Source organism: Aplidium turbinatum, chromosome 1 (genome assembly GCF_918807975.1).
Source record: "Aplidium turbinatum chromosome 1, kaAplTurb1.1, whole genome shotgun sequence".
NCBI classification, from domain to species: Eukaryota; Metazoa; Chordata; class Ascidiacea; order Aplousobranchia; family Polyclinidae; genus Aplidium; species Aplidium turbinatum.
The window spans coordinates 32,382,676-32,406,717 of record NC_137472.1 but is presented as its reverse complement, the minus strand read 5'-3'; the positions used below and the strand labels follow the sequence as shown (position 1 = coordinate 32,406,717).

General features: G+C 35.8%; 1 protein-coding gene across 2 annotated transcripts; it reads left to right on the top strand.

Moving 5' to 3' along the window:
* The first annotated feature begins 1,245 nt into the window (after positions 1-1,245).
* LOC145776132 (uncharacterized) lies at positions 1,246-22,333 on the top strand. Of its 2 annotated transcripts, none has more exons than XM_082587544.1 (13): positions 1,246-1,408; positions 2,102-2,173; positions 3,990-4,093; positions 9,852-10,027; positions 10,465-10,712; positions 12,467-12,576; positions 12,710-12,840; positions 14,155-14,401; positions 16,658-16,976; positions 17,126-17,315; positions 19,755-19,929; positions 21,498-21,684; positions 22,067-22,333. In XM_082587544.1, the coding sequence occupies exons 1-13, from the start codon at positions 1,273-1,275 to the stop codon at positions 22,219-22,221; spliced, it is 2,250 nt and encodes a 749-aa protein (XP_082443670.1). In that variant the 5' UTR covers positions 1,246-1,272; the 3' UTR covers positions 22,222-22,333. The 2 variants fall into 2 exon arrangements, with proteins under 2 accessions (XP_082443670.1, XP_082443662.1); XM_082587536.1 differs by having other exon boundaries at positions 12,710-12,867.
* Positions 22,334-24,042: the final 1,709 nt, after the last annotated feature.

Genomic DNA, 24,042 nt, shown 5'->3' with positions numbered 1-24,042 from the left:
CTAATGCTATGTTTTTTTCATTTCCTGAAGGTTTCGTGATAAACAAATTTTACTGCACAGTTTGTTTTAGTTAATCTAACGCATTTCGAGTCATTCCCAAATTAGGAATACAGAGGTAATATACCGACAAAAGTTAAAACATATGTATGCTACGTAGTGTGCTTACGACAAAAATGTAAAGCTACTTTCGTGCATGAACGTTTCATAAATCTTTATAAAAGTCAGTAGGGAAATAGCCCCAACGAATGTATTCAGTCAAAACTTTTTTCCTCTGGTTTTCCTCGGCATTTAATTTATATGCTAAGCCATGACTTAAAAGGATTTTCTTTTCAAAACAGTTTTTGTTCTGATGCAACGTCGCTAAGCTTCGAATGAATGCAGAGGACGCTTCTTGATGTTGGATTAGTTTGTTTTGTCAAAAGCCAAGAGCTACGTGTGCTTTCAGACGGGATGGCCATTTATTTGGATTTCATACTTCGCCCTTTGAGCTTAAAGTTTAATACACACTCTAAGAGTTTGCGAAGGTTATGGTAATTCACTAAAAAACAAAGGTAGAGCGATGACATCGAAGTGCAGAAAGATTTTATCTGTTTAGTTTTCGCCGGATAGACAGATAGCTTACGTTTACAAAGTAGCCTAGTAGTGAAAAGTAGCGCTACAATAAAAGAAGAATAAGAAAAATGATTGAATGAGACTTTCGTATTCAGGTTGAGGACAAATGTGTTTTGTAATAATCATAACTTAAACAATACGAGAAATTGTAGAATACGCAATGAGCTTATTGCTTGCCTAAACCTGAGTGATAGTTGAGCTGATATCATAGCCTACACAACAGAAGAGCGTAACTATATTGTGCTTGTTATAAAAAATAAAATGCTAGGTATTTATGCTGTTTGGCTACTTCGTAGATTTAAGACAACTTCAAGCAAAAAATTTAACGATTTGTTGTTTTATTAGACTAATAAAGCTCTTCTATTCCATATCAAAAATTTCTTTCCACTTCATGAATTGCCCTGTCTGCCCTATAATTCATAAGTTGTGATTTATTGTAGGCTATTTTTCCTGTGAGAAAGCTGTTGAGCTATTAAACGCTTAAAGTTGTTGTCAGTAATAATTAACCTACTTTTGAAACACCGTACGTTTCGTATTCTCCGTAATAAACAAAACTACGTAAAGGATTAGCATAAACTTGTGCTGACAAAGTAACGCTTTAAAATGGGTTTTCTCTCAAAAGGTACTGTAGTAAAAGCATTTAAGTGCAGAAAACCTAAAATGATGGAAAGGCAATTGTGTTTCATAATAGTAGCAAGCGTATGTTCTCTTCACTTTTTGTCGTGCCACGCTGCCACGACCACAGCCAAGGAAGACAACTACGGATACGAATATTACGAAGATTACTATTCGACAGGCAAGAAGACTTATTATTTGTTGCAAGTCTTAAATTGAGAGATTTCAAGGACATCATCTTTGCGAATTTTTTTTTCAAACATAATCTAAGTTATTGCTTTTTACCATATCAAATTTCTCGTAAAGAAAGCTCCACAAACTTGTTTCTCACCATCAGAATGCATAGATACGTGGTTTAGAATTACCATTAGCCAACACTACATGTACATGCATGTAATAATTATGTAAGTAATGAAGTAGACGCTGATGTCTCTCAATCTTTGTTTTAGAAGCTGCCTTCTCGTCCGCGAAAGCTTTATTAATAAATTATACAAGTTTCTTAACATGACTGATTTTGTTTACAACCACAGCCGTCCCAGAAGCAACAGATAAGCATTATCTGAGCTAGAAGTGGATATCTGGATATTGATCAGAATATCCAACTTTTGGTTCGAAAAAAGGAACGAATAACTTGACCACTCCCAACTACGTTCAAAGGACAACCTTGTTTATTATATAAAACTTTTCATTGCACAATGCAATGAACATTGTAAACTTCATTGCACCGTAGGCCTACAGTAAATGTTCAATTCGAAATATCAGAAATGATTTCAGATTTTTGGAGGAAAGATGTGTTGGGTGTTGTTCTTAAACATCTACCGTAGTATGAAGCGCTCAATATGCTGTCATCACCTACAATTTTTATATATTGCAGAGGAGTTTTCCAATGATTCCAGTACAGAATCCGGTAATTCCAGTAAAACGGATAGATCTTTCAATATTGCAGGTACAAAAATAGACAATAAACATCTGCATGGTTATGTTTTCATGTTTGGAATGCAAATGTTTTGTTTTGCTAGATCTTTGCTTTACTGTTCGAGATAAGCTGCTTTGTATTTTATTCAATCACTTCCAAAGTGTTGTGTAGTTGAGAGTAGGCTACAAATATTAAGGTTGAAAATATCAATTAGTAGCCTAACTTTTAGAAAACACATCAAGTTGAAACTATCTGTGCCTGAGTGTGGTGTACATTGTGACTAGACAACTTCAACTTAACATGACAAAGTTAAATTTGCGTGACATTATGCCACCGTATTTTTTTGCTGGAACGCTATTTCTACCCTTGCGCAGTAGGCTATGTCTAGAAATTTAGTTATCACTTTATTCAGCAAATAAATCAAGCCGTAGCGAGTTAAGTTTAAACGTGGTACGTCATTCAAGTTGTTCTACCACTAACCTTAGCTTAGACGTGAGTTTTTGATTTCAAAGCCATGACCTTGCAATGTTGATTTGAATAAGATGGCTATTTGCGTTACGAAAGCATGTTGGCATTCATTAAGATTACATTGCCGTTGTGTAGTTTCTGTAACACTGTTTGATTAAAGTCCTTTCCATGTTCGTCATACAGTTGAATAACAGTATCCTTGGTTCACATTAAACAAAGCTAAGAAATGCTTTGAAATTTGTTCCAGTAGAGCAAACTTTTTTCATGGACCACCCAAAAGCATACTTGCTTAGGTGCAAGTTATTTAAGACGTGCAACAGTTTAATCTTTCGATGAAGAAAGTAAGAAGCTGTAATGCAAGGCCTGTCCTTAAAATTTGCTGTGTCTATAGCTACGATAATTTTAAACCGCGTGGCCAGAATACAAAGGTCGCGGCATAATGTCATAATTCAATATCACTACAACGTTATAAGTTTACGAGGGTATAATCTGCACAAAACTCTTTTGTTTGGCACTTTTATTGCATGTCATCAAAACTGATTCCATCCATGTATGTTTTATTATAGTGTAAATGCCAAGATAGCTTACTTGAATTAAGCTACGTTTATGCAAACTTAAGTTGGGCAAGATCCAATAATAACTGTTCAACTCAGAGCGGCTGCAGTTGAGCAACGAGTTTCGAGGATGTTCTTTCTGCTCATCAGCACAGACTAGACATAGCCTAGAATAACTTGCAAGAAATGAACTACAACAAGTAAAACTTCACTACCAATCCCGCAGGAACTGCATCACAAAATGTTTTGCAAGACTTTATTTATTTTTCGTTGTGGCAACGTAATTTTCTAACCTGAATATTACGTTCAAGTAAACGTTATAAAGATGTGACTTGTAAAATTAATACACGATTCAAAAACAAGCTTCACAATCGCGCAAATAACAAATCCAGGTCAATATGACAGAGTGTCAAGGTCAAACAAACGTTTTGTTATATGAACATCAGGTTGAAGTAAATGTGGCACAGTGACGTAGCTATCACTTTGTTTTGAAGCAACACACGCACTTAAAAACAACATTCAGAGGAACATGCTTTCCATATTTGCGTAGAGTGGTTTCCATGTGATTTAAACGTGATTTTGTTAGCCAGTTTGCTAGTTGCGTGAACATAGTTTTCATTGGGTCAATCATGAGACAATTTATCGAGGGGTCTAATGGCCGGTGTACTGTGTCAAACTGGAGTGTTTTTCAACTCATTCACGTTGTTATTTTTAATTCTAAGTTGGCTACTCTCAAAACAACCATCAGTTGTATGCGTTGTAAAACTGCCGTTATGACTGAGTGATATATGTTTCAATGCATCAAAGAAAATTTTGTGTTTTAGAAATCCCTGAAGACAAGTTCAACGTTTTCTGTTCTGAAAATCGCATCATTTTAACCATACTGAAAAGTGCACTTCCTGATGGATTAAAACTATCTGCCGACCAGGTAAAAATTGTTTTATTAGCAAGTTACCATCGAGTTGTGCTTATTTGTTAGAAAGGATTTACTTAGGAAATTAATCTATTCTTTATATTATTGTAAGTTTTTTTGAATGGCTTTTAGGTCTTCTTTAATCTCAAACTCCAATTAAAGCGCTTTCCTCTAAATATAAAAACTGCAGTATAGGTCTACTCCAGTGACAGCCAATAAGCTATACGCGGGACTAATTAAAGTATTTTCTTTACGTTTTCTGTGTATCCCACGATCTTTTAAATAAATTATATATAGGCTACTACTTATAAGTCTAAATAAGACAAAAAATGAATTCAACATACGCGTTAACAGCACTGCATATTATATTTACATACAATATGATAATAAATTTAATAGTGCCCGTACGGAAGGTAATGAATGAATGACGTTAATTATTCTATATTATAAGAGAATTCCGTTCACGAAACCAAAGTATTTTTGTAAGCTTTAGTCAAGCTATTTGTGTCTACCTGAACATGCTTAAGGTTTCCGCCCGAAAGAAGTTTGTGTATAATTTAAACAAGTTTTTACGAGAACAAGAAGGCTGCCGATAAATCAAAAAGACTCATCGATACCAATGTTTAATCTCCGGTTAAAGATTGTTTGCCAAAAGTGACTGAAGTTTTATTTGTACTTTATTGGGTGTTTGAGATGATGGAAAATATTAAAAAACAATTTTAAGTACATGTAAGAGATTTGTTAAACCCTATAAAAATTTTAATTACGGTGAGGTAGCAAGCCTTACTTCTTTTGTTTTACATGTTTTGCGTCTATTTGTAAATCAAGTCAAACTTGCCACAATATAGGCTACATAGCAGCACAAAGCTTCAGGGGTAAAAAAAAACTGTGGTGTGAACATTATAACTATTTTCACTTACGAAAACCAGGGATATCTAAAAAAGGGGATACGAAGGCTTTTATTACGTCTGACAATAGAAGGGCTTTTGTTTATCGTAAATAATCTGTGTTTATCGTAAAATGACAATTGGCACCAAGAGTAGTTTAATAAATCTTGTTATGATAACTTGCATTGCGCTATTAGCATCAGGCCTGGATATTCACAGCATGCTCGTGGTTGCTTGTTAATTCAACTACCCATATACTTGCTTTACATCTATCCTACTGCAAAGGCTTTGTTAAAAAAAAAACAGCTTACTGGTAACTTTTCAACTGTCTTTGTAAACAAGTATTTTTTAAATATGCTCTAAGTAACATTTGCTAACTGTCTTCTGTAGCTCATTGTACCAGCTGTACTACAAAACTTTTTACAATTTTAAAAAGAACCACATGTTTAATGCACTACAAACTACCGCCCTGATAGTGTCATGAGAATAAGGCAATCGCTGCGAGCCTTCATATCCCCTTCTCTAGATATCCCTGACGAAAACATACAGTCTATAAAAGTTTATGTTGTTTTGTTGGAGTATTCCTTCTTTTTAGCTTATCCCATTGAAATGATGTTAACGGTAGCCTATCATACTTGTACCCTTCTAAAGATGCGTCTAATTTGCTACATGTTATGAAGGTTTGATAGTAGTAAATCAAATTGTAGAAATCTTCTTCATTATTTACAACCAAGTTCAATTACAAAACTGGTGTAATACATACAATGCAATCATACGTACTCATCACATGGGTTACATGCATGCCAATTAAGCCAATCTGTAGTATTATCGTGTTTTTCATGCGCGATCTAATAAAATAAATACGAGAAATTAATTTACTCGTGTAGAGTCAACATGAGATCCATCAAAAAGCAAGCAGTGTGCTCTTTTTCTTTTCGGCAAAAAACAGAATCAAAAAACACTTTTGTTTGTTTCGTAACTTTCACTTGACTTGTTTCAGCAGGGTACATGTCACACAAACCACTGAATCGCTATAGAATGGAAATGGTTATAATGCATGTTTTTTACTTACAATATACCTGTTACGATTCATTATTTTCCATTCCATCATAACTGGAATGACTTTACACATTCTAGTAATCAATAACTTTCACATAACTTTTAAGATTTAATGAATCGTAGCAGGCATATTTTAACCAAAAAAACAAAACAAAAACATTATAAAACTCTTCTTTAAGCTTTACTTTACGGCCAAATCTACATCAAAATCAATGCATTAACATTCATGCTACAGTACTTCAAAATTGCAATGCCCATAAAGTGTAGTTGGACATGCAGTGCAAGGTCAAATTGTCAGTGAGCACTTCGTGTGTGGTCCGAATCGAGATTAGTCTATGTCTTAATTTTACTTTTGTAGAAATAAAGTAATGCCAAAAGTAATCGATGTTGCTTATGCTCTTGCCGGATATGACATGAGGATTAATTATCATCGAGCTTGCAGTCACCTGCGTCTAATCTCGCCTCAAGAGGATGTGTTGATAACAATTGTATTACTCAATTAATCATTGTGGTGACTCTTGCATCTTGTCACCGTCGGACAAGTGGAAGTTTAAACTGATTCAATCACAGTGAAAACACTAATTACTTTGAATAAAATTTCTTTAGACTACGATTCTACAATATTGTATTTTTTCCCACCAACACCTCCTCGTTCAATGCTTCCATACTTTAATTACTAATTTGATATATTTATTAGATGCCAATTCTAATTTTAGCTAATATATTTTATAAGTAATTATCTTTAAATTGCTTTGGATAGCTCAACACGTTCCATGTATTATATAATTGGCCATAAAGTGAGATTAGTTAACCTTTTTCATAAAAACGTGACTATTGCTAAGGAAACAAAGTTTCATAAAGAGTCCAAACTGGTTAGAAGTGATTAAACAACATCAAACGTCTTGCTTGTGTCATTTATCATGTTTAATTTGCAAGTTTTTGTCTTGGTTTGGTATTGAAACAGCTGCTTGTGCCGCAATAAACACAATCAGTTCATTCATGTGACAGTGTGAGATAGAAATTTGAAGCAGAGCTAAAGTTTTATCAGTTTTGAGAAACTTTCTGTGTAATTCTAGAAGCATGTTACTTATTAACAGACTCTTATCAAATAATTAGGACTGACAGCTGCCCATACATATCTCTCAGACCCATTTTGTCACAAATATATGCCTTTCTTGCAAATATTACGTCCAACTGCGTTACATCAATGATGGCAATGTAATAGTATGCGTGGCATTGAGATAAATCTTGAGATCAGTCAGGCAGAATTGTTCAGTACACATGTCAAATAGATTTGACAAATGATTTTTCTGAATGTTATCACATACACGTACACACGTACAGTCACCCTTGCGAATGGAAATGGTTTCGCTCGCATACATGTGACGATGAAAGTCATGTGCAGAAACTTCCCTTTAAAATTGTAAATTTTTTTGCCTTTTTAACCTAGGTAATTTTCTGGATTGGTAAGACCACTGTAGGAAGTAAACTTACACGACTACTGCACCCCCAGAGAACAAATCAACCATTTTTGACATTGATTCAACGTTTGCAGTAGTTGAATTATATGTGCAAGTACAAATTAATTTGTCAATACTTTAGTGTTGCAAAAGTACGTATTAATGATGATAAATTAAGTAAAACATTTTTTTATCTAACCCTGAGACGAATAAAGATTGCACAAAACTGTTTAAAAAAGTTTTGTATCATATTTGTTACTTTCTATTATTGCTTGATTATTGTTTTGCGACGTCATCATATCTAAAACAAAAGTTGCACACTCAATCAATCAATCAATATTTTATTTGTCAGTAACAGGAACATAGTGACATGTTATTGCTTTAAGTTGCATTGTAATTTATGTTGTTGCTGATTGCTTTGTTACTACGTTGCCTTAAGTTCCTTTGTCGTTTTTACTGGTGTTTATTTTCAGTCTGATTTCAGTTTGCAGTTTCTGTCTTCAGAACAACTTAGCTGCATTTTAGCGGAATAAACTTCTTTAATAGAAGAATTGTAGATGGTTTTACTACATACATAGGTACATACTTGAAACATGCAAGCAATATAGGCTACACAATGCAAAAGTTACACAAGTTCCCATACCGACAGGGAGACAACGAGACGACCATACGGTCTAATGGTCAATTGCCACCCTACGGAAATGACGATTTTTGCATTTAAAATAAACTTACAAGAGAAAAATAAAACGTTCCCGCGCTTCAACATACGCACCAAAAAAAAAAAACATATTTAAGATAACGCAGGCCTAAACACAAAATTCCAAGAAGCAACAGAGATTAATCCAGTTTCCGACTGAACATGCTGTATTGCCTATGAAACTGACAAGTTGGTTTCCATAACATATCACTTACGATGCACTGTAGCTTTGTAAAATTAACGTTTTGATCTCTTTTTTGAAACAATGAAATGATAAGTTTTTCAGCCTACTTGGAACCTCTGACCAGACCATTGGCCCCAATACCTGCATGGACTTTTTGCCCAATTCTGTGTTTGATCTATTTATAAAATAGTTGTTGCTTGTTTGATATCTTGTGTTATGCTGATGAATGGATGAAGTATTTGTAAATAAATCACAATACGTAGACGGATACTGATTCATGATACATATAATCATGATACATATCATCATGATACATATGATACATATGATATATATGATACATATGATATATATATATATATATATATATATATATATGATATATATGATATATGATATATATATACATATGATACATATGATATATACATATGATATACATATATACATATGATACATGATACATCATGATCATGATATTCATGATACATATCATCATGATACATACCAAATCTACAAACTCCACCAAATACCAAAAATACCAGACTGTGAAATCCATGTTAAAAATGTAAAAAATAAAGAAATGTTAAAATTGTTGTCTAAGTTTTCAATTAGTTACTATTAGTTAGTTTTGATATTTCAAACCTGCCGTAAGAGAAAAGTGGAATTAAATTAAATAAAATCAATTTCTTATTTTTCCGCTTTCCATGGCCTAATTTCAAAGAATGTTGAAATCAAAAGTAAAATAACTTTCTACCGAACGGGTGGTAATAAAATGGTAATTCAGTTTTCAATGGTAAAAGGAAATGAGTGCTTGAATATTTATGGAAACAATAAAAACACATCAAACAATCATGACTGAATTTTGAATCAATATATTTTTGATTGTAATAGCTTTGCTTTCTCGCCTCATAAAAGTTTATAATCTATAAAAAGATCAAAGCACAATTTTCATACAAAAGAAAGCCACGAGAATCAAACTTTTACTTTTTATTATAAGATGAGAGAAAGTATGCCAATTCATTTCGGCTTAACAAAGGTTTTTATTTTTTTGCTTTTTTTAATTTTATTGAAAAATACAGCACTCACGTTTGGGCAATTACTGTTTTTTTATTATATTTCATGGAGGTAATCATAAAACATTCATATATTTGTAATCATACCTCGAGTTTGATTTAAGAAACATCAACATACCATGGCAAGTTGGGAGCTTGTTTCCCCCTGAACTTTCTCAGAAGAGCCACCGTAGTTTTACAATACTGTACAATTCAAATCAAAGAGAAAGTTGAAATAAGCTACTTGTAGGCTATAACTGTCGGAATTGATCTTCAACCGACTTAAATACATGATATAATCTTCAAAGAACAATATTTGGTTGTAGCTTAAGCAAACATAAGCAATTTGATTGATATTAATATTGTAAAATATTAAATTTGTAATTTTTAAACTAAACGAACAGTAGAGAAACAACATTTAACGCTTTCAGAATAGCGAATCAACTCTCAACAACTGCCAACAGTATCATCAAAATCGCACGACAATGACTTACAGCGTGGATCGCTCGTGTCAGCAGTTAGTCACGACGAAGCAAATAGGATCAAACACATTTCACAGCCACGAAGTACTGTTGGTTCCAAAATCAACGACTGCAACTAATTTTACGTAAGTTGTGGAACCATATTGACGAGACTTTATTTTCTATCTTCAAATCACTTTAGTTGTTCAGAGAGCTTGCTTGAAACTACAAAAGACGCCGGTTTAACGTCGCTTGAGATGACGCTTCTGTGTTTTGGAAGGACGCTTAAAGAGAAAAGTAAAAATACTGTAGTCGACTCAATGAGTTTGTAGTTGACTCAATGACTTGTCTTCCTTTGCATCCGGCTGTCTATTGTGCTGTAATGTTGTTGTACTTTATTTTCTTATAGACTTATACAATTGGCACAAAATAAATGATGGTTAATTGTTACTCACAATGATGATGTTTTCATTCTGCAGTATCAAATTTGTAAAATAGAATTACCAACCTACTGTATTTTATTGACTACAGAAGTTAATATTTAGTATCTTATCTTTCAAGGTGACTTCGTTTTATCTCACAGGTCTTTTTCAGCGCTGTACACAATTGTGATGGAATGTCAATCAATCCACTCCTCTGACTCTTCTGATCAAAACAACGCTTCTTTCTTCCGGAGACACTTCAAAGCGGAGAGAAGAATTTTCGAGCACAGGTTTTCAGGACCTGCTAGCACGTGTCAGAGAGCTGACTGTCCACATCAAAGTTCATGCTTGCTAGAAAATGAAGTAGATGGTTACTACTGCATATGTGTTTCGAAGGAACACTGCAACTGTGAGTTAACTGTTGCTCCTACTTTCGTTATTGAGCTTTCTTAGTGACATGTTGCTGTTACTATGCAACTGTTACTCTAGTCCAGGGTTTCCCAAACTTTTTTGGGCCACGGACCACTATTTGTGAATCTGTTTATTCGCGGACCCCCAATACAAAGGTAAAAATGAATAAAACCGAATTTTGTTTATTTAAAAAACTGACAACATCAATGGGACGGATGGGATTGCTTCTTATTGCATAAGTTATCAATTCTCGGAGATATTTGTGAAAGGCAAACTCTTAAGTCAGGGTCCACGGAAAGTCTGGACTTGTATTTTGTCTTCATGTTGGTAAGAGCTGAAAATGCTGTCTCACACATGTAGGTCGTGGAAAAAGGCTTTTAAAATTTTAGTTGCCTTTTGCGATAGCAATGGGTATTCCTCCACAACACTCAACCAGAAAGATGTTTTTTTTTAAAAGTAGCCTACTTCTTGAAATGTGCAGAAAGCAATTCCAAATGTTGTGTAACGTCTGCGAAAATCAATTCTGTATTAATTAGGGATTTGTATGTAGTCACACACAACAGGAAACATATCCACAACATTATCATTTATCCTTGTTTTCCATATGTTGAGTTTCTTTATGAATGCTGTTATTTTGTTTTGAGTAAATAAACTGTTCGCATCTCTTCCCTGAAGTGACAAGTTCAATTGGTTTAGAAGGTTAAAAATGCCTGCCAGGTATGCAAGTTTCCCAAGCCAAATTTCATCAGCTACTAGTGAAGCCAAGTCAGCATTGTGCGCTTGCAGGAAAACTAAAAGCTCCTCTCGCAGTTCAAATACGCGTTCTACAAGTTTTACTAGTAGTCCAGTTTTAATCCGGAAGTGTCCCCGTTACCGAGGGTGGCCGAATTCACCTCCAAGTGCCGCAATCGCTTTCACACCCTACCTCCACATCAATCTGTCTGACGCGTCCTCTCTTGTCAAGCCCACTTTGCTGCTTTCCTCCTCAACTTGCCTTTTCCAAGTTTTCTTGGGTCTTCCTTGTTTTCTACGACCCTTCACTTGCAACTCCAGTGCTCTTCTCAAAATATCATCGTCCCTTCTCAAAACATGCCCCTACCACTTCACACCAACAAGTTAAATGAGAATGTTGAATACGAGAATTTTTCGTAAACAACTGTTTAACTGCAACAAAGGTGCAACAAGTAAGATTTACGATACTGGATAACAAAAGCTTTCGAAATGAATTAAGTAGTAAAGAACTGCGGCAATTATCTTTGACAGGGTAACCTACGTACTGTACAATGTAGGTATATGTGTGACTTTCTAATTTCTAGGCATATCGCTACGGACCACCTGTGCAGTCGTCGCGGACCACCAGTGGTCCGCGGACCACAGTTTGGGAAACCCTGCCTAGTCTATAATGTCTATATGATGTCGTCCAGTGTTACTGCAAGACATACAGTGTACTGTAGGTCTATTGGTTGTTTGGATGATAATTCCACAAACAGGTTCCATGTCATTGAAACATTCTCTAGAAAGGTATAATCCGGTTTTGAATGGCAATCACATTTTTACTCTGAGACGTCGTGTCACCTGGTAAGAGCTTGAAACATTAGAAGCTAAACTTTTAACATATTTGTCTACGTTGGAAGGGAATTCTGTTTGGTTATTCTCAGCAGTATTTTTTCTACATTTTTTAAAGTCGTAAAAGGAAAAACAGTGATGATTGATCTTCAACAATATGACTATTTGCTTTGTTTGTGTTTTAAGTACAATGTCCCACTGGATATTATGGATGCGACAGGTCGGACAGGAAACAGCACTTAAGGTGCATTACAAACGGATGGTTGTGCGATAAGCGCTTCGATTGTTTGCTGAAGGTGAGCACAGTTAACTAACGTCAAAGCAATGGACCTACTGGAACTATTCTGTAGGCTACCTGTATGATTCAAGTTTGCGATTTTGCACTGCAATAAAGAAAACAAATCATAATGCTGTGGCTATTTACCACAGGATGATGAAACGTCGTGTGAGGAGGTTTGGTCAACCTGGAGTCAGTGGTCGCAGTGCAGGGATCGGTGTGAAGGAAAGACGCAGAAAAGAACTAGAAGTTGTGACATTTCTTTCCTTCGAGATCCAAAGAGGTGCAAACTGTTTCGAAACGCACTCGGGTATGGGCATGCTTCAAACACACAGACTTGCACGGATTACTGTAGATGATTTTGTGATATTTTGTAACTGCTGGGACTGAGAATCGATGAGAAAAGGATTGTGTACAAAGAAAAGCGTTTAGCCAAGCATTCTTTATTAATTTCTAATAAAAATATAAACAAATAATAACTTTTTTCAAGGTGTTGGCATATAGTGGCCATCTAGTTTGGCTGAGTCATTAAACTAAAAACACAATCTGATAAAAAGTCGTCATTAGTCGTAAAAAGTAAAGAAACGGTTTAGAATTAATTGTGTAAAATTAACAAATTTGTATGTAAAATATTGTTGTTTTATTTTTTGTATGAATAAATTTAAAAAAAAGCGAAGGACCTTCGCGCTCCCACTAATTAAACTTTTTAGTTTCCCCAATGTATAATTTGCAGCCTTTCACGTAGCAATACAATCTTTGCACTATTATACAGCGCTTCTACTGTAATACTGGTGGTTGAGCATAATGGAAATTCAGTATATTATAAAACTGACAGTAGAAGAAATAGTTTTCTGATTTTTTAGGTATAGACCCACAACAATAAAACAACAGGGCATGAGCGTGTTGTGCATGCACGAAAGAATTGTAGCGCATGAACTTGTTGAAGTCAGCACAAAAACGTTCTTGTTAATCCATAGGACGAATAGTTTATTTGGATCGTTCTTATGCAATTGGGTGGCTCTTGCAGGTTTTGTATCAACATCACAATTATTTTGTGAGTTCAGCTTTGATGTTATTGTGTGAATTATTTTTTTTACACCTACAACACAAATTGTAGCCTAATTGGTTTACTGATCTTAATTTTATCACAACAACGGCAAAGTGTCAGACACTATGCTTGTGGAGTCGGGCAAAAACTCGGGCAAAGTCTGGGCTGGAGTCAGGGCTGTGGAGTCGGGCAAAAATAAAGAACTCCGACTCCTCAGTTTATAACTGGCCGACTCCGCACACGCCAAAATCCCTCCGACTCTACGACTCCAACTCCACGGCTCCGATCCCACACCTGGTATAAACCCTATGACTGTTACTAGCTGTTTTAGTCAAATGGCTGTTGGATAATTGCTCGACACTGAATGATTAGTTGCATGAATTTATTTGCAAGGTGATTATTGTAGGATTTGAATGTGAGTTAGACTTTTATCTCTTTCCTAAAATACCTGAAATTTAAAGTAGATTTGTGAATTCTTGGCTTCTGAGGAGGTCTATTGACAGAACAATTAATGCTAATCATAATGAAACCAAACATTTTTTATTAAAGCTGCAGCCGCGCTTGTACAAGCAAGCAATCCGATACTGAAAGTCGAACTTGTGGAGACAAGAAGTGTTTGCGCGTCAAATGCGATCGCCGGCGCATGACTGTAGAGATTCCGCGTGAACCGGGCATGACGTCACAAGCAATTCACGATGGGATGTCAATGGGTGGAGATAGTCGCTGCAAACCAACTTACAATCAAACTCACGTTGTATTTGAAACTCTTTTGCACAAATGCAATACAACATCTACGGTAAGCATTGGCAATGAAACATTAACCATGTTACGCCGAGACGTTACAGTATTAGAAGTTCGCCGGAAGCCAAACCAAAGACAGGAGGTCCAAATGTTAACATCTCATTCTTTGAATAGCTTTTTTTATAGACCCATAAAGAAACAAAACAGTGTTTTGATAGAATTTTTTGTTTCAATTTCAATAATATGGCCAAAAGCAGTGTTTCCAGTCTTTCACCAGTAAATTTTTTAACACTATTAAAAAATTTCCCCAATACCGTATGCTACGAATTTTCACGATTTTAAACTATGAACCTATACAAGCTAAGCTGAGTAGAAGTGTTACCAAAAGCTATTCTTCACCTATTTAAGACGGTGTCTTTTCAAGAGTAAGACCCATCGGGTCGTGCATTTGTAATCTGCAAGTGGCTGCAGCAGATGAGATTAATTAACCAATCAGAAGGTAAGATTTAAATCAGCTGAGCGTTCTCAAAACATTTTTGACAAAAAGAAAATGAAGTGAATGCTGTGGCCTAGCAGTTTGAGGACTAGGGTTAGAAAAGTAGTCATTTCGATGACATGAGTTCGATTCCCACCGTAGCCATTACTCTTTTCTCTTTTTTAGTTACCAAACAAAGTTTAAAGCAAGAATCAAATCTCTGGACGAGTGCTGGAAGGGTCACAATGACTGCACTCAGATTCTTTTCATTTGATTTAGCACTACAGCACGTATACATCAATTAACATATAGATACATAAATAAATTCAATGTGGTGCTGGTACTAGGATAGGATGACAGCGAAAGACTACAGGGTCAACGAAGTCAGCTGCCACACTCAAACAAACAAAAAACTACGAAAAGAAGAAGCAATACCAAAAACAGTAGGCCTACAATAAAAAAACAAACAAACCGACAAAGTAATAGTAGTAACAGCAGGCAGCGAGGTGGTGGTAGGCTAAACAAGATAGCAAGTAAAATTTCCAAATATTGATTCCATTTATGCATAGATTAAATTTAGAGTCTTTGTTCGGGTTTTTGCTCATAATCATGAAGTTCAAAGTATTTTGTTATAACTTAACGTAAGTTTGCTGCATATCCACTGAGTGTTATTTTTATTATTTTATTGTTGATCACTGATCAGTTGAAGAATTTTCAAATTTTTATTAGACATTATTAGACTTGTATCATCTGCAAAAAATGTTGATTTAAACAATGAGGCATTAGATAGATCATTAGTGTAAATTATAAATAATAAGGGTCCAAGAATGGATCCTTGTGGGACATCTCAGGTCACGTTAAAAATTTAAACTTAATGTTGCCGATTCTACTATACATTGAGTTTTGTTTTCAAGAAATGATTTTAAGATGTTTTAGATTTTACCACGGAAGCCATAATGAGAAGCTTGCAAGGATATTATGATTCACCGTATCGAAGGCCTTGTTAAGGTCTAAAAAACTAGCGCAAGTGTGTTTGTTTTGGCTTATGTTAGATAAAAGGTGGTCATAGGCGCTTGTCACAGCTGAATTGGTAGAGTGAGATGATCAAAATCCGTACTGACAAGAAGTCAGGATGTGTTTTTTTGCAGAAAGTTTTGAATGGCATTAAATAAAATTCTCTCAAATAGTTTTGACAAAGTTGGTAAAATAGAGATCGGTCTAAAATCACCAACTTGTTTTGGAGTAGGAGTTCTAGAAATTGGAGTACGGTAATTCTGGATTGTTTCAATACGAGAGAACATTTCTCGTAGGTCACACACTGGTTAAATAGTTTTGTAACAGTCAGTGAAATAATGTGTTTTGATAGTTTAAAGAACTAGTTTGGGATTTCCTCGATCCCAGATCTACTTTTCAAGTTTTGTAGACAGTCATATATTTCAGTTTCTATTTTTCGTTTCTAGCTGGTTCGTATCGAAAATTGTGGTACACAGTCTCTACCGGTCAAAATACCCCATCTGTTGCTGCAACCTACAGATTACACACACACGTCATCGGTTCCACAACCTTTCTCACGTTGAACTTTATCAAAAACCACCAAATTCTTCTAGTCGCTATTTCCTCAAACTGGAGAAACAATTCTCTCTGGCCACTGGCCCAAAGTCCCTCGGCAGCATTTTAACTGCATTGCTTGCTTTATAATCTTAAATGAACCCTTGAAGAGTAGTAGCCTACACTTTGGTTTATTAAATATACAAGTATTAGGCTACAACTAGGTTATGTGTATGGCTCAACTACACTCGTTTTGTTTACTCGCGTAATGGAACAAATCTTTTTCAGGTTGAAGGAAACGTTGTAATCTATAGCAACAAGATTAATTATTTGGCGAAGACAAACCCGTCCAGTATTGTTATGCGAGATCCAAACCACTCGTATTCTGTGACGTGTCGTTTCAACAGACGAAGAAAAGTGAGCTTGCGTAGAAAAACAAAAACCGGAAGAGGAGACAACAAAATGGAACTCGCGGTCTTAAGCTTCAATCATGAGAATGCAAGTACAGGAAATGGAGCACAAATGTGGGAGAACATGAAAGAAGATATGATTGAACATTCTGCATCCGGAGAAGGAGAATTTGCGTTTAAAATGGATTTATATCAAGGTACTGTATATAGCAATTATCCTGTCTCCATGTTTCAATTTTTCCCTCAAAGTTACTTCGTTTTTAAAGTCTTCTTTATTTACTGTATAATTTTTATTCACATTAGCGTAGAATATTATAACCTTGAAGTAAGAATGCATTTTTTTTAGATGAAAGCTATCTCGAACCTTACGCTCGTACAAATTATCCTTTATATAAGAAATTGCATGACACCCTCTACGTTGCAATCCACTTCCAAACTATGGATGAAGATCTGTTATTAATGATTGACAAGTGTATAGCCACACCTACTTCAAGCAACTATCAATCAGATGAAGAGTATATTTTTATCGAAAGCGGGTAAATACCAGTGACACACCCAGTGGCGTAGCTACCCATTGGATCTTGTGGATAAATCCAGGGGCGGCACGTTGCTGGAGGGCGGCAAAATGTGATAACATTTTAAAGTTTAAACGAACAAAGACAGTCACATTAATTTATGCTCAGAGAGACTTAGTCAACGACCTAACTAAACACTGATCTCGCTTAAGTGAAGCCAAAAAATTACACAAGTTATGCCTCTAAACTAATTTGCAACTTTTTTAGATGGGGACCCACTATGTGGTAGGCTATTGGTGACGGTATAATGATACTCATGCTGTTGAAGTCATCATGGAATATCGGTTGTAACTTGTAAGCTATAGCATTGTTCAGTCAATTTAGTTTAGATTACTTTTCAGTTTATTTCACTTTGGCGAGGAGACAGGAAGGGACCTGAGGTCATCGAGTCAACTGCCACCTTTACCATCTGTCTGTGGTAGATAGACACGATTCCTCCATCTTCGTGTTTGAAGATGGGTTAGGTTTGTGAAAGGTTTAAAGTGTCACGTCTGAAATAGCTCACTTAGCTTAACTCAGCAAATTTGCAATTGTGGTTGTTGTTTTTTAACTATTTTGTTGCAGATTCTAGAACAAGATTGAAGTTGCAAATTGTTAATGTTAATTTTTGCCTATGAAGAGAGTAAAAGAAAGTGGAGCTATTTTTAGAAAGAAAAAGAAAGCTAGAGAAGAGGAACTAAAAAAGAATGAAGGAACCAGTTTGAAGTTTGTAAAAATTGTCTCATCTGCTAAAGAAACAGCAGAAGTTAGCAGTCATAGTAAATCGTCACCTCAAGTTGAGACGGAAAAAGAAGTGTACCTCGAGCAAAGCAATAACTATGGGATCATTGAAAGAAGTCAGCCTACGAATGAAACACTTTCAGATAAAAACATAACAGATTAGCCTATATCTTTTATTCTCATAACGATGTGGCTACTTGGCCAGAAATATTAACTCATAACATGAGAGTTGGGATGATCAAATTAGGGCCCGAAAGGTTTAAGAATAAAGAAGGGCATTCAAGCCAGCGATTAGAGTAATTAAAGAAGGAGATAAAGAGAAAGAATCTTTAAGCTTTCTAAGAAATGGTTTTATAAGACGCTAAAGAATGGTGATGATGTTCTTAGATCATGGTTGCTGCATTCGAAAAGCGACTCAGGATTATATTGTTTCTGTTGCAGGTTATTTCAATCGAGACATGATAATTCTTCATTTGTTTTCAAACCTTTTGTAAATGTTTGGCGTCTTAATACGTGCATTTCCAGTCATGAAAATTCAGAAGTTCACAAACAGTGCTTTCATAAATACAATGAGTTCGCACTGAGGCTTCAGGTTCATCAAACAATTGACAAAGAAATGCAAATTCTTATGAATAAAGAAAAAAATAAATGGAGAGAAATCTTGCAAAGCGTAATTAAAACTCCTTGCAAATTATGATACAGTCACTTACGAAACATTTTTGGTACCGAACACTCTAACAGATTTTTGGTACCCAACTCTCTAAGAAGGGTATGACAACGTTCCTACCTTTCACCAGCTACGGTATCCGATATGAATTAATCGACCTTCTTGGTAAAAAGGTAAAAGATCTCATTCTGGAGGAGATAAATACAGCAAAGTATTTCTCAAATTTTTTGTGGAATTTTAATCAGCTTTTACGACGGTGTTAAAAGGGGCGGCATTTCGTGCAAAAATCCAAGGGCGGTAAACTACGTTGCTACGCCACTGGACACACCCACTGATGAAATCACATCAACGGACACATGACATGAGTAACATGAGATATTTTTCTATAGTAGGCCTAATTTAGAAAGCTACTGTGCACCATCACAAGGACTGAAGTTTGATTTTTGTTTTATCACCAAGTAGCCTACGTTGTGTTTTGCGTTTCAATTGATATTTTCAAGTTACAATAAATCAGTTTTCTACTAATTTTTGCAATGAGGGTTTAGTTTGCAAATAAACCTTCTACAATTCAGACACTTTATAGTGTAGCTTACCAGCCATCGATGTATCAAGCATGTTTATCGATCTATTGAGAGTATTTTCTGATCAAACTAAACATTTGTCTCACTTTTAGTTTTATTAGATTTTGTTTGTAGTTTAGGGCTAAATATCCTTTGACCAAATCCACAGAAAAGATTATCTTACACAAAGTAGCATAATAATATTGTAGTGGATGCGATATACACAGAAACGATGCAAGTACTGGAATGCTGTAGTCATAGGACTCTTGTCATTGAATACACGCATCACGAACTTACACATGTGTTTCAAACCTTGGGTGAATATTGTATAACTAGGCTACCTGTTTTAGTAAAACAAAAGTAGAATAAAGTGTCAAGTAAGGTTGTAGTAAATTTTTCAGTATTGCTATAAGTCAATGTTTGGTTGCTTAAAATGTGTATTCTCATTTCCAGGTGTCCTTTGGATAAAACAGTGTCAATGTACATTAATGGCCTCAGTCCAAAAAAGGCATCCTTTTCAATAGAAGCTTTTAAATTTGTTGATGCTAGCAAGCCTTTTGTTTACTTCCAATGTGACGTCGTGGTATGTGATGATGGTGATAAATATTGTCGGCCAGATTGTAACGAGGTAAGAACACTGCAGTATCTGCATCGGTGTTTCAATTGTGCAAGTTAGGCAGGGGATATTGAAAAAAAGGTTTGGGTATCCGGATGTCCACTTTGAAACAACTAAATATAAAAAGTTGGCTCCTTTCGTTGATAACAATTTGAGCAGAGCAATGGAAACAAGGTTAGCCTATTTAAATTATGTTTAGGCCTATCTCTTACACTAACCCCGAGGTCTTTGCTCTTTGGCCTGCCCTACTTAAAGTTGAGTTATAGTTTCGTAAGTGTCAATTACGAAATGTCAGAATGCTCACCATTGTTTCCAATTTTAAATTCAGCAGTTGTCCGGCAAGTTAGCTCTGTGGTTAAGCGTCCAACTTTATGCAGTACAAAATCTTAAGATCAAGCGGCGCTGGTTCGGTTCTTGGGGTGTGAGCTTAAGCATCGCATTTCAGGACAGCCCTTCATTCAGAGGCACCTGGTGGATGGATTAATTCACAGATAACAAGAATTCAACAACGACTCTGTTCATCTCGGTAACCGACCCTACGTCAGTGGTTCAAAGCCTCTACAAGTATGCTAAACTGCCAAGAATACCTAACTTAACAGAAATTTTGTTAGTCCGAGCATAAAGATTTAATCCAACCAACAGTGTTAGTCCTAAACTAAAAAATTTGCGAGAACACTGAAAGCTTTACAGACCAAAACAACCATCAATCAGAAAACAATCGAGGCAGAATATAGTTTTTCAGCTCTTTAATGGCATTAAAAAATGGCGTTTTTAATGATATCAGTGTTGATGCACTTTTTTGGCCTTAGGATCACGCTATATTATTTATTTAGTTTAAAATAGGTTAAGTGGTCGATCTTGCCACATATGAATGTGACATTTGGACATGCAAAACACGTGACGTTAAAAAGTTTTGAAATGTGGTGTCACAGAAGACTATTACGCATCAGCTGGATGGAAAGAAAAACAAATGAATTTGTTTCCCAACAAATAAACGATAAATAGAGTCTGATTAACAACATTAACTTCAGAAAATTGAGATATTTGGGACACATAGCAAGAAGCAACTCGTTGGAAAATTCAATGTTGACTGAGATGGTGCAAGGCAAACGAACAAAAGGACGACAAAAAATGAAATATTTTGACAATATCAAGCAAATTGCGGGAATAAAAAGCATGCCGGAAGTACTAATAGAAACAAAAGACAGAACAAAATGGAGGCTGTTCATAAGGGGGATCACAGCTGATCAAGCATGATCAACCTGTTGAAGAAGAAGAAGAAGTCAATCTATAGGCTATATTGTTATTGATCTATAGTAGCCTATAATCCAAATGTAATTTAATCCTATACACCTCACATGTCATTGCTGTGCAGCAGATGCTCAGTCATGTAAACAGAAAGCAGTCATTGATTTTTGCAATAAATCATTTGAGCCTGAGGCCTAAAATTTGATTTTTTTTGGGGGGGGGGGTTGTGATTGCTTGACAGAGATTGAAAAATCTGTTTTTTCGAAAGATAATGTGTAAGGTTATAGTTATATAGGCTAGTGTAACTCAATCAATTTTTTCTTTATTACAAGGGTGAAGAAAAATCAAATTCTCGAAAGAGACGTTCATCTCTACCCAGTTTGTTCCCATACGACGAAGAACTTATACGAGGTCACGTGATTCAAGGACCAATCATAGTCAAAACTGATGGCGTTAAAAATCAACTTAATAAAATAAATGATGGATCATTGGTACATAGAAGAGTCTTTACGTCTGAAGGTAAAACCTGAAAACACCTGATCCGTGCAATATTTACCAGTGATTAGCCATAGTGTTGATCATTTACGGTTGATGTTGTTGTCTGCATGGGTCTACTATATCGATGGCCTATCCGCTGGAAAGAGAAACTACAGTTATTGTGACTAAAGTTCGTTGTTTCAAAGTAATGATAAAAGTGAAGTATAGCAAACTGATGTAGGGAAGAGGTGAGCTGTATTGCATCAAAGTTAGTGCAGTCTGAGGCAACCAAAGTTTGTGGTTATAGCTTGTTTGGATTTAGTCTGCTTGCTCTTCTACTTTGCTTGGTTGCTAACCTGGTAGGTCACTGATTTGCTTAGATTTACTGCAGACTACCAAATTTTATTAACAAATATTCTTTTAGATTTAACACAGAAGTCTTCAAACACAACTAAGAGCTCCACCGTAGCAACTTTCATTTTGATTGGAACCATGGGAGGAGTTTTGTGCTTGATGGTGGGAATTCTCTCCGGGATCCTTGCTGGCCGAAAGTTAAAACAAACTCCGACTGCTGTTTAACATACAGCCTGATATAAAAATACGTCATTTGACAAACTATTAGAATATGGATAAATTCGACTAAATCGGTTGACTTTTACGACGTCCTAAAAAATGCAAAACTATATTTAATAGAAAAATATAACTTTATAGGAATGCCAGCGTCTCTTTAGAGATTCTTCATTTTAGAACAGCACAAGATGAAATGGGAAGGAAAAAAATAACTTTTCAGCAAACCCAAGTTTGTCAGTTCAAATAAAAGGTTTATTATTGAGCAGTGGCAAAACGACGACCTGCTTAGGCCTATATAGGCTACTTGCGAATTAAAAAGGATGAAAGTTTAAAAAACATTGTGCAGTAAACAATCTTTAGTCGTGACCCGACAGGTAGCCCTTGTTATTAATCCAGATCAGGTTGACAATAATCTACTGTAAATCAATCTAGTGTCGCGAAATCCGAAAGTCTGGTTTGGTTTGAATCTTTATCCTCGGACTGACAAAGCCTTGATGGTTATTTCTGGTAGTTTCGCATAACCTACTTGTAGAGGCATATGACACAGGGCCAGTTACTGAAATTAACAGAGTGAAGTTTCTTATTGTTGAACTGTTGTTGCTGGGAATTATTCCTTCCATGAGGTGCCGCTGAATGGAGAACTGTCCTTAGAATGAGCTGCTCAAGCGTCGAGAGTAAAACCAGCGCCGCTTGATCTTGAAGCTTCTTCGTTCACGAACTCACGCGCTAACCAACTGAGCTATCGGGCGGACTGCCTTTATAGTCAAACAGATTTCCGAAGTTAGAATTTTATTTATTGTTCTCAATTTCGAAATATCGTTTGCTGCAAAAAATATAAAATATGAATAAACAAAACATCTAGCAATTTAGTAAGTAGGCTAGGTCTGGTCTACCACTTTAGACAATGATTATTTACTTCACAATGTGGATTTTAATGACCTGCTTTACACTGATGCTGCGTGTTTGTGGTCATAGCGAATTGCACTGGTTTTCGGAACACAGTTCCCTGGTCAAGTGCTATGACGAATGGTGTACGGCTCTTATGTTTATGAAGAGCCGCATAACTCGACGCGACACTACACGACTGTTTCGGGGCAGCTTATTTCAGTTTGTTTAAAGTGCCCCTGACAGGTTGGATCCAAGTATAGTAACTTTTCTAAGCATTTTCTAGCGCAGAATTATGCTTAGCGAACTTTTTAACCTTAACCTCGAAGCTCGACTGGTTAGGGCGGAATTTATACAAAACGACAGTTCCGCAGCGTCACCACAGGCGAAACTCCATATTTCACTGCTCAGGGACGACTTTGGTGGTGTTACGTCATCGTGGGTGGGCGTGGTTAGCGACGGATGAAACAAATGCTTTCTAGATGTAATTGGTGGATCACAGTTTGGTCGGAGTTGGTACAAGCGGTTGCTTTTTTCGAAGATTGATTGTTTTTTGCAGTTTAATAAAACTGTACTGGATATGTTCCTATACAAAACCTAAGATATACTTGGAGTGAAAAATAAAGAAATCGTACGAATCATCATTCATATTTAATTCATCATCATTCATCACTATTCATAAATAAATAAAATTTCTCTCGCTCTCTCATAATGTGCCTTCAGTTGGCTATTGAAATCCGGTGTAACGGCCATCTGGACTTGAAAATTGTTTCGGATTCGCCAAACAATGCATGACGGTAGCACAATCCGATTGTTGCTTCCGAGAGCACCACCTTGTAGTATCCACTCCAATAGGCTACATGCCTGTAAGCGACTAATTACCGATAGCCTACTGCCTGCAAGGAAATAAAATCACTTCGTTTAGTGTGCATTCTTTAGCGTTGA

Excerpts from the sequence above, each read along its gene's own strand:
- LOC145776132 (XM_082587536.1), top strand. The coding sequence starts at position 1,273 with ATGATGGAAAGGCAATTGTGTTTCATAATAGTAGCAAGCGTATGTTCT. Across the intron at positions 16,977-17,125 it reads TAAAATGGATTTATATCAAG|ATGAAAGCTATCTCGAACCT; the intron begins GTACTGTATATA and ends CATTTTTTTTAG. Across the intron at positions 17,316-19,754 it reads TATATTTTTATCGAAAGCGG|GTGTCCTTTGGATAAAACAG; the intron begins GTAAATACCAGT and ends TCTCATTTCCAG.